The sequence below is a fragment of the Manduca sexta genome, chromosome 4, assembly GCF_014839805.1.
Source record: "Manduca sexta isolate Smith_Timp_Sample1 chromosome 4, JHU_Msex_v1.0, whole genome shotgun sequence".
NCBI classification, from domain to species: Eukaryota; Metazoa; Arthropoda; class Insecta; order Lepidoptera; family Sphingidae; genus Manduca; species Manduca sexta.
The window spans coordinates 1,815,834-1,843,298 of record NC_051118.1 but is presented as its reverse complement, the minus strand read 5'-3'; the positions used below and the strand labels follow the sequence as shown (position 1 = coordinate 1,843,298).

Genomic DNA, 27,465 nt, shown 5'->3' with positions numbered 1-27,465 from the left:
CATAGGTTATTCTCTGATTACTTACAATTCGGACGGAATTGGTTGGACTTTTATTAGATTATTGTTCGTTGTATAGCTTACATAGTTCTGTCTGAGAATGTAAGTGAATTTATAAATAAATTTTAATGTGAAGTTGACAATCTGTCCACTTAAAAAAAAATATTTAATACCTTCCGTGTTACTTATCGATCGCTTTACCACCGTTTTTAAGATGCCAATAGTTTTTTTTTAATAGCGAAATAGGACCAATCCGTACAAATTATTTTTGACATGCTTTCAAATAAGTTATATTGATGGGTTCGTTCTCGGAATCGGATTAAAGATTGAGATTGGGATCGTTTTTTGAAAACGGCTGTAAGCCGAAAAACCTATCTAGGTTAACGGATCTTTGAAGTCTGCCCGCACTAAGCCAGCGTAGGACTAAGGCTTAATCACTCTCAGTAGTAGAGGAGGCCCGTGTCCAACAGTGGGACAGTATATAACAGAGCTGTATTATTTATCATTAGGAGAATACGTTTGTTTTAACTGCGTAATGAAACCCAAAACCATACTCTCAAATATTTATAATATAAAAGTAAGTATTTTTAATCGTCCATTTCGCGTGCGTACTTTTAACCGCACAATATATTGAATTACTTTACAAGGTACTGAGAAGTCCAATTTCACTCGAATATTTTCGGAGAGATTCGTATTCAACATTGGTGTCATTTTTAAATGTTTAAAACCTTATTTTTAATATACATTACGGTTTATCTCATGAGTAATAATTGACCATTAAAAAAACTACGGCTAATACAATTAATTTAATGTTTCTGTCTGATATACCACAGGTTTCAGATCGAAAACTAAGATAAATGGCAAAGGGTCCATATAATCCGATTCTTGCTGGATTCTCTCTCGTAATCAAAGTGATATCTATTTATTATTGTAACGATTTTCAGACCAGATGTATGCAAGCACATTGCCCGCACGAAGTGTTAGATTTGGTATAATGAAAGTTCATATAGAAGAGTGCGAAAATAAGATTTATATATGTGTTGCATATATTAAATACGACAATAAAATTTCGACCACTGAACGAAATAATCCAAAATACTTCGTTAAAAGAATAAAAAAAGATCGTCTTTAAACATCGATGCGAATAATCACAGCTTTGCATAAAACCAACAGGACGTCCATACTCGGTTATAAACTGGATATTAATAACTTTGTATCGGCATACAATATTCATTAAGACTCGTATCGTGTCGCGTGTCCGCTTGTTTCCTTCCCATATAAATAAAATGCAATCCCGCGTGCATTCCCCGCACAGAAAACTGTAGAGTTGTTTATTGTAAAAATTATGCAATTAATTTGTTTTAGCCTGGGAACTGTTTGACTTTTTGTATCATAGAACGGTTTTTTGTTAGGACGGTCAAGTAAAATGTCTACCAGTAAGAGTTGCTGTAATTATAGTACGTATTAATGATGGGTACATTTATGCCGGCCATATTGTTCCTTATATATTGTTTTAAGCAAATGTATGACGAAGGCGAGCAAACTATTCATCAATAAGCAATTATGACGAGACGAGCGTGCCACTCGTCTGTGAGCGTGACGACTTCTCATAAAGTAACAACACCTGCATCCGATGTTGTAGTCATCCGGATATAGTCTTATGTGTCATAAAGATAGACCGTGTCTAGGTTAGTATTGAGTTTTTAGAAGCATTATTTTTTTCTATATAGAATGCTTGCAGTCTTCACCTATAATTACAATGGCACTTAGCTAGGGCAATCAATAATATTTTCATTTAACCATTGCTATATATCGGTATACATTGTGTTGGTGATCAATAAAAAATAAAAATATAGGCTATTTTATCCCGATAATTTGCTACCATGGGAAATATTTGATTTACTAAATAGATTGCGCTGTTAATTACTATCGTTATATTTATTTATTTTGGTTAGTATATTTAATTATACTTTTTAACTTTTGATCTCTAAAAAGTATTACAGTAAGATCATTACATATAGGGAAAGTTTTTCGCAATACTTACTATAGACCGAGGTTTAGATTAGTAAAAAAACTAGCATAATTTGACTCCGCAAGGTATTTTTATCATGCAATGACAGCAATCCGACTTCAACAAGTGTTCAATAAATATTGAAATATTGCCGCTAGTGTCATCGCATACAAAGTTTCAAATATATTGCTGCAAGATTTTGCTAGTCCAGACATACCTTAAGAAATGTACAACAAAATATATTGATATATTGCCGCTAGTGTCAACGCTGCCGAAGTTTCGGATATATTGCAAGATTTTGCTATTCCAAACTTACCTTAAGGACAAGGTCTCAAATTAAATAATTACATAAAAAAGAAAGTGAAATAAGGCAGTCTCCACACGTTTGTCGCGGGTCGTCGGCCGCTGTTGCGTAACTTGTGGACGCGTCGATGCCTTCGATTTACACCTTCCTTTTATATCTGTATGACAGTCCGTTGGCGGCCACTTATAAGATTATAGACTAGTTATATTTTGTGTTCTATTTAAACGAGGTTAGAAAAGCTAGTTTTTTTTTTTTATATATAAATGACAACAGTGTAAACCAAGTCATCTGATTTATTCAGTGTTTTTATTTTTATGTTTGATAAAATAAAAAATAACGGTTTAAATTGTCGATTTTAATTTTCGACCCGATTCCAAATTCATAATAAACTGCCATAATAAGTCATTTGTAAGCATGTCAAAAAACCTTTCTTCTGATTGGTCAATTTTTGGAATTGAAAAAGCATTTGGTAGCGTTTATTGAAATTGGCGGTAAATTAACATTGGACTAACACGTCGTCCATTTTTAAAAAAGGCGGCCGTTTATTTAAGATTAACCATTGTAATTCCGTACGATAAAGAAATTTCTTTTTCAAACGCATTGTGAAAATGGTCACGTGTTTTGTCAACATTGTAGCTAGTTGGTGAATTGATATGAATTATTCATTAATATGAAGTAGTCATCTCGGTTTGATTAAACAAACTTTATTTGTGGGCATGGCAACGTGTCCACACTGCACCTGGGCCCTTAATCTGTATGATAGTGTAAACGCGTAACGCGGCCGTGTCATGTTATCTTCGAGAAATGTGCGTGGAATGGTATTCTGTAAGCCAAATTTCTATAGTCCTAAACATGATGCGTTGTGTTACGTGCTTGTTACGCACTGTTAAAATAACGTGCGGGATAGAGAATAAGGCCCCTGATGACAATGTATTTATGCAGCTTAACTAGCAATTTTATTTTGTCACCGACTCCAAAATTGGTAACCAGTATATAGGTAATGTTAAATTATTTTTTGCTTTGTTTTGTGCTTTTTGAAGGCGGTTAAATTTTTTTTTTTAAAAAGATTTTTAAAATGTCTGATATTATCGTAGTTTAAAAATTTAAACGATTGTAGCTAACGATTTCAAAACCTGAGCTAACATCCCTTGTATTTTGAATTGAGAAATTGTAATTTACAATAAGACAAGACTTAATAACTTGGTTGGCCTTCAAGTCACCAAATTTGCCAAAAAAATCTCGGTCTTGAGTAACACTGATCCAGCACTTCATAAACTAACCAAAAAACCTATATGATCAAATTTAACAAAATATTTTAAAAGACAAGTGAATTCTTAAACTCAATTACTCGAATAACCTATTTCCAAGTGGTTACAAAATTCCAGTCTTCACAATGATTAGTTACAAAATGAGAGACAATATTCGATCAGCGAGCCGCACTACGAAACGTTGACCCACAACACAATGTACCGTAACAGACGCCGAACTAGTTCGAGCTCGCTCATTCACTCCACTGAGAACTTAATATTAACCCTATATCAGTAAAGGTGAAATTTTCCAAAAGGGAACCCAACATATATTGCCTTGCTTAGCGCAAAAGCGGTATGTCAGGGAAACCTTTGAGATAATCGAAGTTTTGTAAATATAGTTTTATAGTTTTGTATGTAAAACTGAGATAGATACACTCTTGTAAGTTTTTTTAACAAGTTCTAAACAAGATACCGCTTAGGTAAGATCATTGGATGGGTATTTCTTTAAGCTATCTGACGACATAAAAATCAAGATTTTGTTTTTTTTTGAGATACCGCTTTTGAGCTTATAATAATATAATAAGTATTAGGTACTAATATGTATGCTTAGCACGGCATTATAGGTACTGATATTCATGGATGCGGTCTGCAAATCGTTCTAATGATAGATTTTACATACAAGGAAGGCAGCAGGAATCGTTATATGAATCCTTTGCCACTGCTCTGTATTAATTGTGTACATGGTTATCTAAATTGCGTTACTTGGGGTACATACTAATAATGATTTCTTATGTTTACGCGAATGTTAGACATTAAAATTAAACTATTTGGTCTCCCCGTGACCATGAAGGTTGCAGTCTTCGAAACGTTGGAAGAAAACTAAAATATTACAACCGCGATGAAATCTGGAATTTTTTTTTAAATTTTAATACATACTAATAAATTACTTCACCTTTGAGTAGGAACTCGAATACATTTGATGTATTGACCTATTTAATAAACAATCTTTTAGTTCTCAGTTAAAAGATTATTGTCAGCTGATTGGTTGTTTAATAAACAAAACAATTGTCAAATACTGTGACTTAAGATATCATTTGAGATGTAATACTTTTCATAACGACGATCTCAAGATATTGTATTTAATTTGGCAGTTTCTCAGACAATATCGCACTTCAGAGCGATATTGAGTTACATCCAAAGACATTAAAAGTTTAGTTAGTTGTAGACCGAATATCAGGACTAAATTTGTGCCAAAAGTTAGTACTAATTGGTAATAAGTCGTTGTCTTATTTGATATGTCGCGTGACAAGATATCACAGCGTCTTTAAATATTAATACAAAAATAACATATTTATAGAAAATATGATAATATGGTCTTGAAAAACTTAAAAATCACGATACGTAAAGAATATGAAGTATTTTAAATTGTTGTTTTGCTACTTCATAGTAAATTCAGTAACCATCGCATAAGCACAATGTTTTTGTATGACTATTTTGCCTATATAATCTTATAATTCTTTGACATCTATTAATACCACCCTAAATAAAAGTGCACATTCGTCTATAACTTTGCTTATATTATCTGCTTCCATCGTCAAGCCATACTGTTCCACTCACCTTTATCCTCTCCATCAGTATTAGCAAAACACTACATCCTTTTCTTCCTCATGTTAAATAACTTGAGATTCAAGTGTCAAAACATTTATGATTTATTGCTAAGATCCAATGTTTATTAAGATGATTTTATAATGAAAACAGTTTTAATCTAATGCATATTCAGAATGTTAGTATAATTTTCAGTTACAATAAATCAAGAGATGATAAATGTTGAATATTAATATGTATTACAACTTTATTAATTCACTAAGATGCAATCATATTTATAAAAAGTCTGCCATGTTTTTAAGTGACTAAAAGATGACAGATGATATTGTTTAAAAGATAAGGCAATAATAGCAGGGACTTTAAATACCAAAATGGGAAAACTAGTAGCATATTAGCAAGTGGATCTTATTAAAATTGACTTGTTGGCTATTGAATTAGGACCAACGTTTTTTAATATTCCTGTATCTAAACGATTTGGTAATATTTCAACTGGAAATCGTTTTGTTGTCCGTAATAAATTTATCGAAACACCGGGGTACTGCTAAACAAATCTAATAAGCTATGATAGGGTACACCCATCGCCACGGTCCGCTGGTCCCTGTGGAATCCGGTCGCTGCGCGCGCGCAGCTCGGAGAAAACATCACCTTTCTCTGCCCCTCCCGCCGGTACAATGGTTAAGGTCAGATATTCGGGTCGTTGTTTAAGACATTTGTAATCTGCACTAAAAGATAAACTCTTTTGAACGCTAACCGCTTGTCTGCTCAGATTTAAAAAGTTGTTTCACAAATGGGAACCTACATTGTACTTGAGTGAGACTGGGCTTTTGGACAGGTAGCTTTCTTCATTCTCCTTATTCTTCTTCAACAGCTGGTAATTAAATTAAAATCCCTGTTCCAACCAGCTTGACAAACCATTTGTAATTTACAAGCTGGAGACAAAAAAATGGTATTTTATTAAGATGCTTGAAGATAGAATTTTATACCAAGATGTAACAAATTGCTAACGCGCCAACAATTAATTGACCAAGATTTATGAGTGTCAAAACGTTATAGTAAACTGCGGGCAACGGCCGGAACCGATAGATTAATTCTCCGATGGGGTATCGGCAGATAGCCGTGTCCAATTTAACTGGAATTTAAAACGATGATAGTGGAAGTTTTGGATTGATATTGTGTCGATATTCTTAAGAAGCTCCTCCAAGCAAGGCGCGCTAATCGTATTTTCAAAAACTACTTGAAATGTATAACATATGGAAAAAAATAACATCATACAGTCTTATAAAAAAATCGCAAAGCTATGCTTAGTTAACACACAAATACTCGATCAGCTGAATGTTAAAACCCGCCATCTTGCTTCTTAATAAGGTTTAAACTAGGAAACCGCTGATGTTTTTGACAGTTATTTAAGCAATTCTTAACCACCTCTTTACGCTAAAATAAGTTTATAAGTGAGACTGATAGTTGTATAAAAAGAAAATATATGAAACGAATGCTCAAGGACGTTTACTTAAGGGAGGGTCTTAAGGAATAATTACTTGATTTTAACGAAATAACGTACAATTATACTTTATGAATAACCTGAACATTATGGAACAATTTGTTTATTGTTCATGGTGTAGTTTGTTTCTTTAAAGGATATTAGATACCTTAATCACATAATCTCGCTTAGAACGTAATATATAATCTATAAATTCTACATAATCCACTTGGTACAGAGCAATAAACTCTCAATATCTAAGCGGGTAACGTCGGATCACGCAATTACTTTCACAAGCATTCTGTGGATTGACCGGTGGGGAATGGCTGCGGTTCCTTTACAGCATCACGCCGTTGCCCTTTTAGGGTAGGTAGGGGTGTATCCCGTTTCGAAAACTGTTAAGGTATAAAAGGCTTCCTGTGAGGGTCGTCCTCGTATGAGACTTTAATATAAATTATTTTGCAAGTAAATGAACTGCTCTAAAAAATATAAATGTTTTTTATACCTATAAAGTGACCTTGAAAAGAGCAATACTATAGTTGCTTACGTGTTCTTCTCTGGTGGAAATTGCTTTCCGAACTGATAGAGTACAAATATTTCCCATTTTATGGATTAAAATAAATTATTTCATTTCATATGTGATACGGCAAACCTGTTGTTATTTACTGAGGTTAATATCGGGGTGAAATTGGGAAGATAAATAAGTATAACCCTTTACAAAACCCATGGATCGAACCTGAGGCATCAACACGTTTTAATAGGAACACTATAAAGTAACAACTACATCGAATTTGTTCCGAGGTGTTATCTTTCATCATAAAAATACTAGCCCTGTATAATAATATACTGTCCTACTGCTGGTTCCAACTCCTCTCTATCCCTTTCTATTTGATTAATTTCGTTGCGGGATAAAGACAAATTAATTTTCCCTGAAACCCGCCGAGCTTCACTGTTCGGTGTCATACAATGCGTGCCACTGCTGATCCTAGTTTCCAGGAGTTGTAGTGGCGAGTGTGATGGCAGAAAACTATCTGTTCTACGGTACAGCTTCCTCTTCTACTAAGAGGGCTTAGGTCTTAGTCCACCTCGCTAGTCTAGAGCAGACAGACTTCACATACCCTCGAAACTCTTATGAAGAATTCTCAGTTATAAGTTTTTTTTTTTGGTATCGGACCCCGCAGTCACCACCGAGAGAAACCGGCGAATGGGTACTGGAATCCCTCGGCTTAGCGACTGCAGGGTCCTGGAGGAAAGTTGGGAAGGGATAGCTGGGAAGGAAGTTTGGGAGAAGGATAAGGAAACTTGACTGTGTGCCTAAGGCTGCGACAAATGTCCCCCCGTTCTAGGGCGTGCATTCAGTGTGGAGACCGAGCGCACAAGAATGGTCCAGGGGGGGATGGTATGTAAGTTTGATTACGATGCATTCTCTCACCGAGTCAACGATAAATGATAAACAACAGACGTTTTCGAAAAGTCAGTAGTGTGCTTTGGCTTTTGAACCTACGGATTTTACCGTAATAAGGTTAATTTTAATCTAGCAAAAATCCTCAGTTTCTTTCCCAACATAAGATTCAAACCCACATATTAATACTAAACCCCACTTTTACAACTAAACGAGTAGATTAGAAACATCGTTCTCAATAGCAAACAGAGTGATAAACCGACAAAGAATACATAAATATAATTACTAACGCTTTGCTATATAGTTAATTGCTTGGAAATTTATTTAATACAGACGCACAGATACAATTTTTGTTACTTTTATAAGCTTTTCGCAATATAAGTATATGTTATTAGCACGTTACTCTATAAGCCAGTACTGGTGGTACAGGACAATACTACTGGTGGTAGTTCTCTCTGATGTGAGAGTCCGCCTGGGTAGGTACCACCGCAATGTCTATTTCTGCCGCCAGCAGTGTGTAGTCCCTGCTGTGGTCCGGTTTGAAGGGTATTGGAGTCAGTTTAACTACTGGACATAATAAGACTTAACATCTAATGTCTCAGGATGGCAAGCGCAGAGGAATACCAAACAATGCTTTGTAGTTCAAGGTGTTGGATGGTGTTTCTTCTGTTTATGGGCGGTCGTATCGCTTACCATCAAGCGAACAGCAAGCTCGTCTCGTCATTCAAACCGTTAATTAATAATAAGAATATAGACGATCGCATAACCTCCAACATTTCATAATAAGTTGTTTTTCCTTAATTCCTACTCTACATACGAGCTGTAAGTACACGAAACTCATTGCTAAACGTCCATATTATTTTCGAAACGTGTGTAATACTGTATTTTAATGTATTAATTGGTTGGTAGCGTGCGCACTTATTGGTTAACTGTAGCAACTCGCAATCGTGTTGCAATTGTGAAAATATTTGATTCGGTCACTGAAGAAATTGTGTTAACGGTCAGGTGTGCGGAGTTTAACGCCCTTAGCAAGGGTTACTTATCAGCGATTCAACCAAACACGGTTTTGATTTACCAATTCACAATATTAGTTCTGTATATGTCCCACTGCTGGGCACGGGCCTCCTCTACTACTGAGAGGGATTAGGCATTAGTCCACCGCGCTGGCCTAGTGCAGATTGGTAGACTTCAATCACCCTCAAAATTCTTATAGAGAACTTTTGAGGTATGTAGGTTTCCTCACGATGTTTTCCTTCACAGTTAAAGCAAGCGATAATTCACACATCATTTTAGAAAATTCATAGATGTGTGCCTTGAGGTTTTGACCCTGCGGACATTCGTCTCGGCAGTCTGCACACCCAACTACGCTATTGCCATTTGATTTACCTTTAATTAAAATTTAATTAATCATCGGTTTTATAAGTTGTGAAACCAGTCATAGTGGCCTACATAAGTATTTTGGGATCAACCTGTGTATATAAGATTTCAAACAGGCCGGCATAATTGTACCGACTGACAATGGTAATCGTATCTCGTCATTCTATACTTTATGTACCACCACTTTCGCTTATATTTAACGGTTAGTCTACTCAGACATCGTAGACTAGGCCCTTAGTCATATAAAACCCAGTAATCAAACATGTACACCGCCGCTTGAGGTCAGAAAGCTGTAGATCTTCAAGGCCCAGCATAGACCTTCTCAGAAAGTATTAAATACATCTTTATTAAAAGGATTTAACATGATAAACATCTATAAATTAATTTAAACAAGAGAAAGTGTTGGAGCAGTGGGCACGCCGCCATAACGAGCGCAATTAACATTTTCCATGCACCATACATATTGTGTATGGTACGGGATAGTCTTAACTAACTTTCCATACTTATTATCGAAGGTCTCTTGAAGATTACGTTAATAAAATAAATATATATTTGTATACGGTGGCGTAGTTGTTCTTCATGCGTGTTAAGGCAACGCTCTGAGGTCCTGGGTTCGAATCCCGTTTCGGTCAGTATTTGGATTTTTCTGTTCATTATTAATCAGAAGTCGTGAATTTGGACCCGATGTGACGATAGGCTCGCCGTCTATCACATCATCGGACGGAACATACTTGGCGAAAAGTGGGTGCCCTTTTTGCACTGAATCTGAATTTCGAGGGTGTGTGAAGTCAATAATCTGCACTTTGCCAGCGTGGTGGACTAAGGCCTAAACCCTCTTAGTAGTGGAGGAGGCCCGTGCCCAGCAGTGGGACAGTATATAATACAGGGCTGATAATATTATATTTTTTATAATTCCACTTCCTAATGCGTCAGACTAGCTAATTACCGGATTTCTACCAAAACTAACGAAATACTTTCTCATAAACTTTTTAGTATATTTTGCAAGACGCAGTTAATTTGTTTAATATTATAAAGTCCTTGTTAGATCAATAACTATGATTAATGATAACATAATAGCGTCCAAAATTGCGTCAATACAAAGGTCTTGCGCACCAAACCATGTCTGATAACATAATCAAATGGTATAACATATTGCTATGTATATACGAGTTCACAAGTGATATCTTACTTATATTATAAACTAGCTGACCCGACAGACGTTGTCCTGTCTTAACTATGTATGCACGCGCGCATTCAGTCGATCGCTGACAGTTATTTCAAACCACTGACAGATATGTAAAATTTATATTGTCGTTAAGTTTTCTTAAATGTTCTAATTTTTCGCGCGATTTTTTGAATTTTTTCTTTCATAAGAACCTCCTGACAATAACAAACACAACACAAAAAATTTTTGAAATCGGTCCAGCCGTTCATGCGTGATGGCGTGACCAAGGGAAATAGGGATTCATTTTTTATGTATATATATATGAGAAAGCTAGTGAAAATATTTAGACGTCTATTGGAACTAAAAGGAGAAACATATTAATGTATTTGGATGAAATTTGGCCAGGCTTTTCACGCAACCAATACCTAGTATTACAATACGTAGTAAACTGCCCTTCCCACTATTTTTATCATCTCCATCCAAAGGTTCTGGTAGAGATCGCCTCGAGCGATAAGACCGCCATTTGTACCACCGATGTTTTAATTATTTCTACCGTATGTATACATATTTGGTTTGTTTTGTTATATTTATAGAGTATAATAAAGTTTTAAATAAATAAATAGTATTGCTAGTAATTTTTAAAGGGTCCTATAACGCCTATAGGTCGAAGCCCTAAAGGACTGGCTAATTTGGCACGAAGTGTTGCGTCAATGAGGACGCGCATAAGAATCTAGCTTTTACCGAGCTCCATCTGAGTAAAAAATGTTCTCAGATAAACATTTTCATATAAAAAGCACTCAAGAATAAAGTAGCTTCCCATTAATTAAATAAAAAATTCTTCGCAAATGGTGAATGTGGTGACCGCCGCCTTATAAATATTTTTTGTATCTCTATATTATGTACCTAATATTGTAACATCTACTGGCTGTCCTTTAATAATAAATAAATTAAACCAATCCATATTGTAAGCGACTGTACATTAGAAGCGCAATGCAGCGCCGAATCCACATTGTTAGGTTTATTGTGAAATTAGTTGCGCAAGCCTATTGTTACGAACAACTGAACAGCTGAATTAATATCGGAAACATCTTCAATTTGGCCAGCTTTCGTACGGCCTTGCGATGTACCTTCATAGTAATTGATCGTTACTAGCATTTGCTAATGTTTCTGCCTTGCTACTTGTAATATGCTGTCCCACGTTACACGGGCCTCTATTATTAAGCCTTAGTCCACGCTGGCCTAGTGCGAATTGTCAGACTTCACTTACCCTCCAAATTCCTATAGAGAACCCAGGTATGCAGATTTCCTCACGATGTTTTCCATCACCGTTAAAGCAAGCGATAATTCACAAAGCATACACACATAATTTTAGAAAAGACTCGCTCTTGGTTTTTGTACTTGCGGAAATTCGTCTCAGCAGTCCGTTCCACTCCCAACTAGAATTTTGGGAATTATATATTGCCTAAATTACTCTCTGAAAATTGTGCTTGCCTGTCAAAATTAGTTCTGCTGTTTTAAAGATTTGTTCGCATAAACAAAAATGTTTGTGTCCTACAATCTATCAGCTTTATTTCAAAATCACAAGCAATTCTGATATTTTTTTTTATTATTTATTTGACGATTGCCGACAAAGTTTACAATAATACTAATATAATAATAAATTCTAAAAATAAAACAAATTGTAACTCAAACTAAAGGCAACCACAACATGCGTATTACAATTTTACAATATGACTCAACTAAACATTTAAAAGAAATTTTACAAAAAAAACATAATAGACTTATCAGAATGTTAGGGACTCAGTCAATCTCACTTAACAGAGTTTTCCTAAATGTGGACAGCGAATCCTGAAATATGTCAAGATTAGTAGTTTTGTTTGATAGCTGATTATATTTTCGTATAAAGGCTATATTGTTGACGTGTTCCGTTTATCAAATAACATGTTTACATCCGATTTCATCAGTAGACCCGTCAATAGTGATAGTAAGGTTACGTCTACCCGTAATCTTTACGAAATTTCCGCTCTGATATAAACGTATTAAACAAGTTCTAGTATAAATATAGTTTACTTTTACTTTTTAGGTCTCTCATATGTGAGAGTCTGTCTGGGTAGATACCACAGCAATGTCTATTTCTGCCGCCAAGCGGCAGTGTATGAGACAGTTCTGTTCCGGTTTGAAGGACGTGGTAGCCAGTATAACTACTGGACCAAAACAATACTTTGTTATTCAAGGTGTTGGATGGTTTTTCTACTGTTTATGGGCGGTCGTATCGACCATCAGGCGAAGGACAAGCTCGTCTCGTCATTCAAAAGCAATAAAAAATCTATAGATCACACCAAAATATTATTCACTAAAGCTATTAAAACAAAACGCTGCAAACTAGAACGTATAAATATTTTCAGATCGGAACCGCGAGTTAATAATATATAATCGACGTCGGTTAGAAACGTTAGGTAACCTGCACACGTAACCGAGCTCCAGCACTTAGAGCATGACGTACTCTCCTGACCTTCGGGAGCTGGTGAAATATGCCTTAATACCTTGGCTTAAGGAATTCTTAGAAGCAAACAGGGTGGCGTTTCCACTGGAGAGGGTTTTCATCACACGTCAGCCGGATCTATTTGGAGTAGGGCTGCCATTCGTCCAAAATTCCCCTAGTTTGACAGTCGTCCAGGGCCCATCCGGCAGGTGTTTTTAAAAAGTATGATTGACATTTTTGTTGTCAGGGGTTTTTTTATAGATATCAATTAAAATACATTTTCATAAAAAAGATATAAGCTGTATAAATTAATAAAAATTACATACCGATCATTTTATTGTTGTTGCAAAATTTTTTAAAGGTGTCTAGGTAAAGGCCCATATTTCGCCCAAATGTCCGGGATTCTTGTTTATCCGGCGTTGGCAATTTAGGTGAATGCCCTAATTTGGACCCTATTCCGTTTACCAAGTGCAGAATTACCATGCTTGTATAAAAAAAAAATAAGGGTCTTATCAGAGGAAATGTACTGGTGGTAGGTCTCTTATATGTCAATTATTACATCAGTCTACGGCGGCTACTGTACTAGGCTCCAGAAGGTTTACTTCGAAAAACGAAATCCGTAGTTTCGGATAACGGATCGCACGTTTTGTTACTACGAAGTGTTACGGATCCGATCTGTTCATCGCAATATTTCAGATATGGAATTTGTAAGAATTTATAGGGTTTTGCCATCCCTTTTTAAAACCTTTTGCGAGGATACAGTTCTACTGCTTTCTCCAAAAAAATACGGGAATTGATCCTTCCACTAAGGTAAGCTACAGAACGGTGACGGATCCGAAGTAATTTGGTAGTAGAGTTAAATCCGAAGTTCGTCGTTTCTCCGTATTGGACTGACATTTCGACGTTCGTTTTTCGAAGTACAAAATTTATTAAGCATTACGAGATTAAACACTTAATAATGTAAGGTTTTATATAATACAATTATCCAATTCGAAAGTAGGCTCTAGCAATAATAAAACGTTGCTATATATTAGATTTGCCGATAAATTCAGGCCTAATGAGCAATTCAACAGAAAAATACTCATAAAAAACAACTTTTTCTCCTTAAATAGTGTTGTTTTTATAATTTTGTTGACACATTCTTGTAATATTCTATAAATTATCTATCTAATAGACCTACGACATCGTTTACCTACTTTTTATGTTAAATAATCAGAGAACTAGTCCAAATATGTGTCTTCCGTTGGCAAGGACGTCGCTAAAGGGGGGCAGGGAGGTGCAGCTGTCCCCCCCTCTTAGAGGTTCTAAAATTTGAGTTCCCCAATTTCACTCCTAATATTCCATACGATCTGCTATATGTTATTGTTAAAGCGGGAGAGAGAGAATCGGGGAGGAACACGTACTCTCGACTTTACCCACAATGCATACTTTTCTCATTCTTCATCGTCCCCTCCCCTCCTCCTCTGGGTTATCGGCTGGCGACGCTCTTGTCCATTGGCGAAACACCGGCGTATGGCCAACCACTGATAGTAGACAATATGTATAAAATCTGTGGTGCGTTTTACCTTAAAATAATTGATTTTTTGGAAAGTCATTACGTGTAGTCGCAGAGCTTATATCCATGTTGCAAGTCTTGTTCTGCCATGTTGCGTGATGCATAAATCTATCTAAATATAAAGAAAATAAGGAAATCATGTTAGATGAACCGTAAGATCTTCATTGTTGAACATAGACCTCCAAATATTTCCATACTAACCTCTTGGAATCGGCCTGCGTCAACCTGTTAGACAAACCTATGTATTTGTTTATTGGAATCGATATGCTCACCGCTTATCACAATAAGTTCACCATCTATCATATCATAGGACGCCACACATGGCGAAAGTTAACGCCCCGGTTGCTCTAGTGCTTACCCCTTCGAGAATAAAGGTGTGATGTGAGCGAGAATACAGTCCCTGTTGCTCGCAAGCTACCTTAGAACATTCCAACTCATGAAATTCTTGCAGAGCGCTCCGTTACGCATATAATAAGTGCAAATTAACTACGAGGAAGTGCGAGTCCGGCCATCGGCTCCATAGTCATTAATTGCTTGAATCCGAATTGTAGGGATGGGGTACTGTCGATATTCTAAAATATCGCGTGTGTGCTTTATAGGGCTTTAAATAGAGACGTTTTTCTTTTATAAAATTGGAGATATAGGTTAAGTAAAGGTGGCAAGTTCAAAGTACTCACAGAAATACAATTTTCTACAGAGTATATAGAAAAAAATATTGAGCTTTATAGGGTTTTAAATAGAGATATTTTTCTTTTATAAAATTGGAAATATACTTAGGTTAAGTAAAGCTGCCATGTTCATAGTACTCACAGGAATATATTTTTTTACATGATATGTAGAAAAAACGATATTATAATTGAAAGGAGAGATACATTTACAAACAAAACGCCACACATTTTTCCCTAATCCTTGATGTCTCCTCTCTCAGTGACCGTTCTGAGCCGAAGTTCATAACCCGTTAATGGTTGCCTTCAGCATGGTCGCTTAATTTTCAAGGGTTGCTAGCGCTTTAAGCGCTCTCCCAAAAGTCCCTTGTTTTTGTATAAGCCAACCCTTATCAGACTAACAACCGTAAACCATATTAAATAAAATGATAAGCGCACAATGCGTCATGATAAGTGACATGTGTTTATTCACAGACGTTGAATATATTGTATCATTTAAAAAATCAACCTACAATAGACTCTTATGTAAAATAAATATATCATTGCAGCAAAAACACAGCGATAAAAACGTTAAGAATAACTTTAAGAATAATTGGCATATCTAAGTTTACCATTTTTATGTTGTCAGAAATCCCAAACTAGGTCATACCTGTATCTTAGTCAAGCGATGTCAAAAGAAGCGTATTTGTAAAAAAAACAATATAACTATCGTTTCTAATAGATTCAGGCTATAAATAAAGCCACACGTCCTAAATTTGTACATAAATTAACTTACTATTTGCTTATGCCAGTATTATTATACTTTAAAAAAAGAAGAAGCAATAGAAACGTCAAAAAAAATCTTTGTATATTTCAATAGTATTATCAAAACGTAACAAAAAACAAATCGTTTCGCATAACATGTATCGATAACTGTTATGGCGTCACTAGTGCGATGTATGCGCGGCTATCGAACCGGCTAGGGCAAGCTAACGGGATTTCTATCGAGCTATTAGCTCGTTTATGAACAGTAAGCTTTAGAAGCACAATAAGCTTGAGTGTTTGTTGAATGTGAATGATTTCCGAAATATATTTACACATGTGCACAATGCGCACGCGCATATATTAAATACAAAACTAAAACTACATCTTGAAGAAAAGCATACTTCAGTATATCCGAATTTCTGATGGATAAAAATCTTTGGCAATACAGTAAACAGGTATTTTAATTTATATTTTAAATCTTACCTAATTCATTAATACAATTAAAATTACGGAAGATTATGTATCTTAAAAAAATCTTTTGCGTTTGACATGTAACTACTCTTAATCATAATAAAGTAAATTGTACAAATTAATTACACATCAACATATTACATACATATTACTCTTAAACGTAGCAAACATATTACTATTAAACCTAATCGAAGAGGCTGCCACGGACCAACGAAAGTTCACATTCGTAATTAATTAATCTATTTCCAAGATACTAGTATCGTGTATGTTTTTACGTCAGCTTCCAATCAGGTGTTATGATGAATACAAACTGGTTCCATAAAATTAATTAAAATTATCAAAGCTTCCACCACATGTATCGCATCGAAATTAAACTTTCCTGTGTTGTATTAAGTCATATATTTGAACAAATATGCAACTCATTTATTTTATAATGACTAGATGTGATAAACATATTATGCAATTTAAAGGAAGCTTTTACTTGATCTCACAGAAGCTATAAAAGCTTTACTATGTAAGCTTAATAAGGATTAAGTAATGCTTGATAACCGGAATAATTGCATTTTTATTTTATGGATCTCATGATAAGGTCATTGTACTACATAGCATCTCGCCGTTTCCCCGTTTCCAGGGTAGGCAGAGGCGTACTACACAAATCGACATATATGTCCCATGTAATCAAAGTTATTGTAATTTGTAAACCACAATTCCAGACTCTGGAATCTGGATTAATTTGAAAACCAAAATTATTTACGTGACCTGAGGTTCGTATCCGAGACCTAACCATGCCTGTCAGTCTCCACCCCAAATGCACGCCTATGCATGGGGGCACATTTGCCCCGACCCTAGGCACACAGCTCAGTATGTATACCACATGGTTGCCAAATACACATTAAGACCTATAAGGGTTTGCGAACATATCTCCTCCCTCTCCCTTCTAACTATCCTAAGATGGCTCCTTCACCTTCCTCTTCTCTTCCTTCTCCTCCCTTCTTCCTCCCAGGCCCTGAGACCGGATAGCCGTGGGTCGCCAGCGTGCCGTCCGCTGGCACCCTCAGTGACAGCGTTGGGGCCCAACAAATCTTCATTGGGACTGCCGTGATTGCTAAGCCGGGGAATCGCTTGTACACCGTTCGCAGGGCAAACTTGGTGACAACCACGGCAGTTCCCTAAAAAAAAACAAAAAAAACATGTCTGTCATACACCTCTTCCCAATAAACATTTATTTAAAACAGTTACTAATAGCCAGCTTTCAAGAATGTGACAAAACATTCTACTTTCAACTTGTTTCCTGCCAGCTGGCTTCTTTGTTTACTTTGTAGTCTTTTGTGTCCAATATAAAATGTCTGTTATATAAGCGACTTTAAGTAATAATTAAATATTCTCATGTACCTTGACTTATAAGCGCAGCTATGTTCGCCTACGTAATGAATAAAGTATTTCATTTATTATTATTTTTTTTAAACTTTATTATCGTATCTTTGATCACGAGTCCGCTGATATTACTGTTCTTATTAATTAGAACAGCAGCAAACACGCCACGCATTCTTTGGTACCGAATAAAAATAAATTAAACCTTCGAAAACCAACAAATTATTTAACATCACAGGTATAGACTAGTTACCGATTTTGTCGGTGACTAATGTTGATGATGGTGGGACCAATCTTGAGGTATATTCTTTCGAATATAAAACAATAATTATCGAATTCGGTTCAGAAATAACCGCGTCTTGACAAACATAAAATAAATACGAGTCGAATTTATAGCGTCGTCCTTTTTTTAAGCCGGTTAAAACACTATTATGGAATTGACAGTTGCTTCATCAAATATTATTTCTCGGCAAGAAAACTGCGTCTGCGCAGCGCGTAAATCAAGTTGAGTCATACAAACACACCCTTCATTACATAACGTAAATTGAAAAGCACGTCTTGTTAATGGAATCGTTTCACACGTCGCTTGCCGCTAAATATTCATTATACACCATACATACATGCATACAAGACATGGTTTCCAAGTGAAATGGGGAGAAAATGACAAGCTTCGGACGCTGTGACGCATGACAATTATATGGCATTAGCATTGGCTCCCTTTTACCTAATTATAGTGAAAATTACGTTTGTAGGGGAACAATGGCGTCGTGTATTCTAGAGTCAACCAGTTCGCTAATAAATAAAAAATATTATCAGGCCTGTATTATATACTCTCCCACTGTTAGGCACGGGCCTCCTCTACTACTAAGTTTAGGCATTAGTCCACCACACTGGCCTAGTGCGGATAGGTAGACTTCACACACCCTCGAAATTCCTATAGAGAACTTCTCTGGTATGCAGGTTTCCTCACGATGTGTCCCTTCACCGTTATAGCAAGTAATAATTCACAATATAATTATGTTCACAGTTTGCTAAATGTAAACAAAATTATATTAGGTACATTTTTTAAACGACTTATTAAAGGGGTTATCAGTTCGCCATGTTACATACTAGAACAGCCGTATAACCTTTTTATACCACAAATTAGTCTAGTTATGATGTCACAACGTAAATTCATCGTACTTCAGTGCTTAAAAATGTAAAGTTTTATAAAAAATTGGAAAAAAATGGAAAAACGATTGGGGCCGCAGGTTACATATAGCTCTACTAGACCTTTGAAGCGTCAAATTAATACGTAATTGTTATCAGAAATTTCAAAACAGTTAACACATTTCAATAAATCTTTCCTCAAACCTAAGTACTGAATCATACGAACGTCAAAAAATGACCGAACGACCGCGCACATAGCGTTCCAAATTTGAATGATTCTTTTTGTTTTAATTGGTAGACGCGGCGAATACCGTTAGGAGACTTGCGTACGCGCAGCTAAATTTAGATTCTCTGACCAAATACGGATTAGGTTTTTGTGCTTTTTTATTATAATCCATAATTTTTATTCTCAGAAAAGAGGCTATATTAGACTAATATTATGTGTTTGCTATTTTAACGAATAATTAACATATTATGCTAAGACTTGTGTACGCGCGGCTCAACTTAGATTCTCTAACCAAATACGAAATAGTTTTTTGTGCTTTTTTATTGTAATCCATACTTTATTTCTCTGAAAAGAGGCTGTATTAGACTAATATTATGTGTTTGCTATTTAGACGAATAATTAACATAATATGCTATTGTAAATGACGATGACTGGCCGTTATCTTGATTTTTGTTTTGTAGTCCGGTACAATCACTTTGGCATGCCTTTCGACAAATGGCTTGCATATTTTATTTCGTTTGATACTTAACATGATATGTCTGACCTGCATACAAATATTGTACATACCAGTGTCAGTTTTTAGGCCATGGAGCATATTTTACATTGCATTTTTATACTCGGCAAAACATATTTGGCATAGTAAGTAAAGAAAATAGCATCAAACTTCCATGAAAAGGCAGTAATGCTAGCAATTACCCAAAGCTCTCGTTGTTCATGCCTTGTTAATGTTATTAGGAAAGTTCGCTGTTTTACAAGACCACCGATGGTAGGTCTCTCATATTATGTGAAAGTCCGCCTGTGTAGTACCCTTGCAATGTCTATTTTTGTCGCCAAGCAGCAGTGTGTAGTCACCGTTGTGTTCCGGTTTGAAGAACATTTTTTGTAGTAATTGCTGTATTATAAAATGCACAAAATCAAACAAAGTCAAATATTCTATTGATATTTGACACGGCTCTACAATAGGCTGATCGTGGAACACACGTGCGCCCCAAGATGTTTTTATTACATAGATACGTTGTCCGAGCTCAATACTGGCAAGACGAAAGTAAGGTAATTGCCCGACTCGACGGCCAATGAGCGTGCGGCACTAACGTTGTTACGTAGCTGTCGATGTAAATATATCCTTTTCTAACGAATGTATGCTGCATCTTTTTATTCCTTCTTCGAGCCAATTTGTAATTATATGTAAAGGTACGTGACTATAGCAAATACTGCGCTGTTTTTATGTGCCATTTTGTTAGTGTATGACGCGTCTATTTGTGAAACATCATTGCGTGCGCCACTATGGTTTTTACATAGGGAATATAAGGAAGGGAAGTTGGAAGAGTCCTCTAACTAGTTTCCTATATTTAACCACGTAACCTTAGCATACGTAATGATGCCGCCATCTTGTATAGGGAAATTGTCATTAATTATGTAATTCGTGGGCAAGTTATCAACTCCGTTAGCTGTCTATAACTATGATTGAGTAGAGAGATTTTTTTACGATCAATGCAATGCCACAATGATTAATCATGCCCAAGTCACCCTGCAGACACTATTAACTTCTCGAAACACTAAACTTATGATACTGACAGTTGCTTCTAATTACGGTTGCCAGATTTTTTTTCAGTGCTTAAATGGGCAAAAAATACGGGACTTCAGTTTTGTAGCCGGGACAAATAAGAAACAAAATTATTTGTGTAATTTTTTATATATATTTTTTAAGATTGAATCACTTTTAACATATTCTTATTCGTTTAAATATATTTGTAACAATAATAAAATCATAATCATAATTAAAAATGCGTTTTTTACTACATTTATTAAAAGCTGAGTCGTATTGATATGTATGCGAAAATGTGAACGTTGCGTGCATGAGTACTTGTCGATCATAGATCGATCGATTTACGGGACAGAGTCTGTCCCGCCGGAACATTTTAAAATGTGCCTAAAACACGGGACGTGAACAACACTACGTCTAATAGTGTAGTTGTACGTTATACATTTGAACAGAGGCGGCCTTTGGGGGAGGCGAACCGGGCAACCGCCTGGGGCCTCGTGCTTACAGAGGCCTCGCGCGGTGCCTCGCAGGACCTTTTATTACGTTCTTACTGACGAAACTGTTAAAACAGGGGAACGTTATTTTACTGTGCCCGGGGCCTCGCGTCTTTTGCTTTTTGCTTTCGCCTGGGGCCTTGCGTCGCTTAGGCCTGCCACTGCATTTGAATGACGTTTGCTGATGTTGGAGTGTGTACAGAAATATCACCGAAGATGGACTAGTACCGTTTATTTATATTGTTACGTTGTAAAGTTAAAGTTGGCAATTCTTCTCTTCTATACTTATGTGTTTAAGTCCCGGGTTGTAACTACACTGAGTGTTAATTATTGGTAAAAATATAATATATTAATATTTTCGCGTGCGTTGTATTGTACGTCACACCGCGTCAGCAAACGTGCAGTTGAGACTGTAAGAGTAGTGTTTCTCGACAAAGTGACATCAAATTGATGCTCCACAAATTATGTTTGGATGTACTGGTTGCACCTCTGCCTGTCCTTCGAAGGTACAGGCGTAATCTTACCTGTGTATCACTCATCGCCATGGCGACTGACGAGAGATGATTACCCCTTGAACGTCGACACAATTATGCCAGCCTGTTAGTATTGTGACTCTCTTCCTACCGCTGTGTGGTGTTGTTTATCACTGCACAGCCTTTGGGAAGTGAAAACGATCTCACAATATGTTATTATAAACACGTTGATAGTCCTTTGTGTTTCACTAGAATCGACGGATTTCCAGTTACAAGGGTCGTGTTACTCCGACGGCTACATGGAATCAAAACAAGCAATAGCTTCCTGAACGTATTTATTTTTATATATTTAAACCACAGTGGTAGGACTCTCATATGTGACAGTCCGCCTGGTAGGTACTATTATGTGGATTGGTAGACTTCACACACCCTCCAAATTCCTATAGAGAACTTCTCAGGTAAGCAGGTTTCCCCACGATGTTTTTCTTCACCGTTAAAGCAAGCGATTATTCACAAAGATAACACATAATATTAGAAAAGTCAGAGCTGTGTGCCTTGGGATTTGAACCTGCGGACATTCGTATCGGCAGTCTGTTCCACAACCAACTAGGTTATCGCACTATAAATATAGTTTTTACAGAAATAGTTTTAGATTCAACCAAACATTTCAAGGAAAGCCACTTTTGCTCATTATACAATGTAGTTTTATGGTCAATAAAATCACATTAGTTTTGCAAATATTAAAACGATCAATGTGTATATATAACATTTGTCCGCATATCCTGTTTGAGTTAACATTTTTTTTATATTGACTAGCTTTTATTCGCGGCTTTGCCCGCGTGAAAGAGTCTAGGATAATAGTCATGCTATAAATTTTCCCGGGATAAAAGCCTATGTTCCTCCCAGGATCTCAAGCTATCTTCATACCAAATTTCATCCAAATGCATTCGTTAGTTTTTGTGTTTATCGCGTTCAGACAGATGCGCCGAGATTTTTATGTTATGTAAGGATGTTCAAATTATGTAAATTAGCGGGTGTATATGTAAAAACGTCTTTTTTTTAGAAAATATTATAAAGTATTGCAATTAAATCAAATGATTTTCTTGATATTTATTCATGAAACGATTTTATGAAGATTTTAAAATTAAGTGGTCCATCAATGATTCCGTTACCTTAGTAAGTCATCGCCGTACCTTTACCTTTACCGATATTAAAATTGCTTTTCTCAATATAAAAGCAAGCTACAAGCCTTTACAGATCAGGGTCTCTGTCCAAAATTTTAACAAAATACACAGCTATCCACGCTTGTCTCCAACATACTTCAATACATTAGCTATTTCCATGTTTGTTTCTAGCAAACACAATTCAAAACTTTCGTTCTTACAATTTCTTATGAATTCTAAATTATACCTTAACCTAAACAAAGTCACGTACATAACTTGTAAAACGATTTCACACACAACCGCTAACGAGCGGGTTTCGTCACTCCAAATGTCATGTGTAATATTTATGTATTTACTGATTATGAAAGCAAACTAATTGGAATGTTAGTATCACACGTTAACTAATGGCTTGGTTGTATTGCGTACGCGGTACGACTGAGGTCGTGGGTTCGATGCCCGACTTGGTTTATTTTCTATATTTTTGCTTAGTATCAGAGTCTGATATAGTTGTTGAGATAGTTAATGCAGGAAAACTTGTAGATTATGTTAAACACAATTTTATTATTAAGAATATAAATCAACGACATTTGTTATACGACATATTGACAAAAAGAAGAACATGGAGGAGGTCAAAGACAATTATTTCTTTTGAAATATAATAGATGGCGCCACACGTATGATTCAGTAACAGACTATAATATTTGCATAATACAACAATAGTGTCCGGTAAATGGTAATGATCCCTTATCATGACAATTAACATAAGTGTGATACACTCTGTCTACCTCTGAAAATGGAAAAGGCGTATTACTTTCTATTGGGTCCAATTCCCGTGTCGAGTAAAACTTTATATATTTATCTAAAGCTGTATTCGTAAATACAATACCTTAGATTTGAACTTTAATGCAAAAATTAAACGAAATCATTCCTGAAATATGTTGAGAAAGTAAGTTCCACCAACTTCATATAGGTGCAGTATAAAGGAGATAGAATTAGCCTAACAACGATTTATGACATACTGGTGGTAAGATATATGTTATATTCGCCTGGATAGCGACCACCATACACAAGGTGTTAAAACCCGCCATAGTGGCCCACGTAAGTGTGGCGTTCCGGGATCAGCCTGTGCATATCTGGTTCCAACAGGCCGGCATAATTGTGTCGACTGTCGAGGAGTATCCATCTCTTGTTACTCGACATTCTATTGAATCCCACTCCACTTACCATTTAATGCAGTGCCATGTCCGTTTAAAAAAAAAAACATTATTAAAATTATTATAGACTTCATAATTCATAAGTATACCCATTAAAATGTATTACAACATTGAACCCAAAGGCCATGTTGAGCAAACCAGGCGTGCAATAATTATGAATTATGATAATGATGGCGCATTGTCATGCGGCCTGCGCTAGCATTATGTAAACATTTCGGGCACAAGGCTCTATTGCGGGACCTGGGGACCCTGGCACTTGGCTGTTAAGGGCTGAGTAATTAATATAATATCACAAATAACGCCTGTATCAGAATATATATAAAAACTTACTTTTCGCAAATGTGTTCCCTATCTTTCGATTTGATTAATTTCGTTGCGGGATAATGACATATTAGTTTTCCCTGAGACTCGCCGAGCTTCACTGCTCGGTGTCATAAAATGCGTGCCACTGCTGATCCTGGCTTACAGGAGTTGTAGTGGTGGGTGTGAGGGCGGGAAAGTCTCTATAAAAAGTCTCTTTTCGCAAGTGTTTCTGTCCCGTTAGGAGTGTACCCCTACTAAGGCATCTACTTATCGACATGTCTGTCTCGTGTTGTAGAGGACGAGCCTATCGCCATATCGGGCACAAATTCCAAACTCTTCGCTGATAGACCAAAAACCCAATAAGACTGCCCGAACTAGAATTCGAACTCTGGACCTCAGATCGGTTTCATGCTGCACATTCAATACATCCCCGCCGAGGTAGTCAATTTAATATCTCCTTGATAAGTAAATAATTTGCGAGGTCTCGCGCGATAGCTCTCTAGGTTTTAGAACCCATTTCGTATAGTCCTTCAGGGCAGCTCCTATTGCAATGTCTGTGGCTTGCTCATCTGGTCTTTTAATTATATTTAATACAGATACCCTTCTAGTCTTTGCATCGGTAGCATAACATCAAGGCCTCTAACTAACTCAATAACTAATTGCTTGCGGTTTCAATCGAGAAAAGTTTTTCCGGGATAAAACTACCGCTTCATATTTTTCCGGGATAATATGTATCCTATGTCCTTCCCAGTGTCCCAAATTATATTCATACCAAATTTCATCAAAATCCATTCGGTAGTTTTTGACTTTATCGCGTTCAAACAGCTGATAGACACAGTCAGGCTTTGTTTTATAATATGTAAACATAAAATATTATATATTTATTAAGTTTAGAACGTAACCAACTTCAAATTCCCGCCCAGAGTACAAAGTAAAACGTCGCTGGATTCGATAACTCAGCTGCCGCTACTAGACGATATATCACTGAATAAAATGTAAAGTAAAATAAATCAAACCGCGATGAGGTCCATAAATAACATTTCACACGCTGCGGTGACGTCGGCGGAATAACAATGCGGGAGTCGAACTCGGGACGGGTCCTTTGTACCGAAGGGCACTAAACCATCGGGGACGTGAGCGCGCATTACAATGACACTGATTGGATATCTGGAATAGGGTTACTGGTTTGACTTTTATTGAAAATAAAACAACGGATATTTTCGCGGTTTTTTTTTTCTGTGACGTTTCGAAGACTGCAGCCTTCGTGGCCACGGAAACAAATCTTTTAAGTAATTTTATTTCCAACAATAACAATAACAACATAACAATGTATAAGAATAATAATTATTTTGTCTTAATAACAATTAAAATTACTTATAACTATGGACATTTTAAATTAGGGGTAAAATTGACTAATTAGGTACAAACCAAAGTAACCAGCTCGGGCTGAGAAGTAGGGGGAAATAAAAGGATAGCGCGTCATAATCCTCACCGGCGAGGACATGAACCCTAGCCTAGCTAACCTACCTACCAGCCTGTCACTAGCTACCTAGGCGATGACTACCCGAAGAACAGAATGAAACTCCGGGCTTTTTTTTTTGTTATCAATTGTTCATAACATATTGTGTATTTTTTCCAAGTCTTTTTATTCCATCGTCTATAATTTAACCAACATCACTCCCTAACCGGTACTCGAACCTACTCACAAAGCCAAGCACATAGCATGCGTCTAATCGTTCAACTTTCACTGCATGTCTGCGTGCTCTTATTTGCAACTGCTATTAACTACTGACCATTACTCTTCAATCTGTTATGATCTATAATGGTTTATAGATGACAAACGAGCTATTGACTTGATGTGAAGTGATCTGCGTTGCACGTGACCATCTAGAATTATTGAAGTCCACCGTAAGGTTGACTGGAAGAGAATGCCATTAAGTCCGCCTATGTACACATTTTATTGTATATGAAGTAAAAAAAAAGTCTACTGTCGGGTTGAGAACGCTAATTCCTGTCATAGATATGACGTAACTGCTAGTTTGTTGTGTGAGAGCGAAGGAGATAGCGATACGTCGCGGTTTTATGTATTCAATACCAAATATGATTGTTAACCAATGTCAGAGCTGTGTTCCCGAAAAGTCTATTTTTATGAAATTCTTTATTATATAACCACAAATTGACACGCATTTATAACCTGCTAGGTTCCCGGCTTCGCCCTCGTGAAAAGTATTTTCTGGTACAAAAGTTCCTAAAACACTTTAGCAACCCCGGCGCCATCTATTTAAATCCAAATAAAATATTCCGTTATGATCCCTTGGGATCAAATTTCCGGAATAAAATGTAGGCTATGTGTTATCTAGGACATGGTCTACCAGTGGCGGAGGGTGAAATTTTCTTAAAGGGAACCTGACATAACATATAGGTAATAATAAGCATTTTAAGGAAAGTTAGATTTTATATAAATTATGGATGGGAAGCCTATAGGAATCGGTTTATATGGACCCTTTGCCACTGTGGTCTACCATTACGCCAAATTTCATCCAAATCCGTTCAACTGTTTCTACTTCTAACAAAGATTCACAAACTTCAGCATCTATAATATAAGTAACATTTACTGTTTCTCTGTGGTTACTAATATTGTTATTGGTTGCAGGGTTCGGACCCTCGCGTGGCGACGTGCCGCGGCCGCCTGCAGACCCGCCGCTGCCAGCTCAACCAGGAGATCAACAAGGAGCTGCGCCTGCGCGCCGGCGCCGAGAATCTATTCAAGGTACATTGATATACTTTACCATAATAATAAGCGGCGATAGCCTAGTTGGTTGTACAACGGACTGCCGAGACGAATTTCCGCAGGTTCAAATCCCAAGGGGCACACACATCTGACTTTTCTAAAAAATTATGTGTGTATTCTTTATGAATTTATCGTTCGCTTTAACGGTGAAGGAAAACATCGTGAGGAAACCTGCACATCTGAGAAGTTCTCTATAGGAATTTCGAAGCTGTGTGAAGTCTACCAATCCGCAC

General features: G+C 36.5%; 1 protein-coding gene across 2 annotated transcripts in view; it reads left to right on the top strand.

The window, feature by feature from the left end:
• Window positions 1–27,465, top strand: part of LOC115444546 (rhophilin-2) — a 93,212-nt gene that overhangs the window by 46,123 nt on the left and 19,624 nt on the right. For both annotated transcript variants that reach the window (XM_030170364.2, XM_030170365.2), the window contains one exon: window positions 27,095–27,211. In XM_030170364.2, coding sequence (XP_030026224.2) covers window positions 27,095–27,211 — 117 coding nt within the window. The remainder of the gene's footprint in view (window positions 1–27,094; window positions 27,212–27,465) is intronic.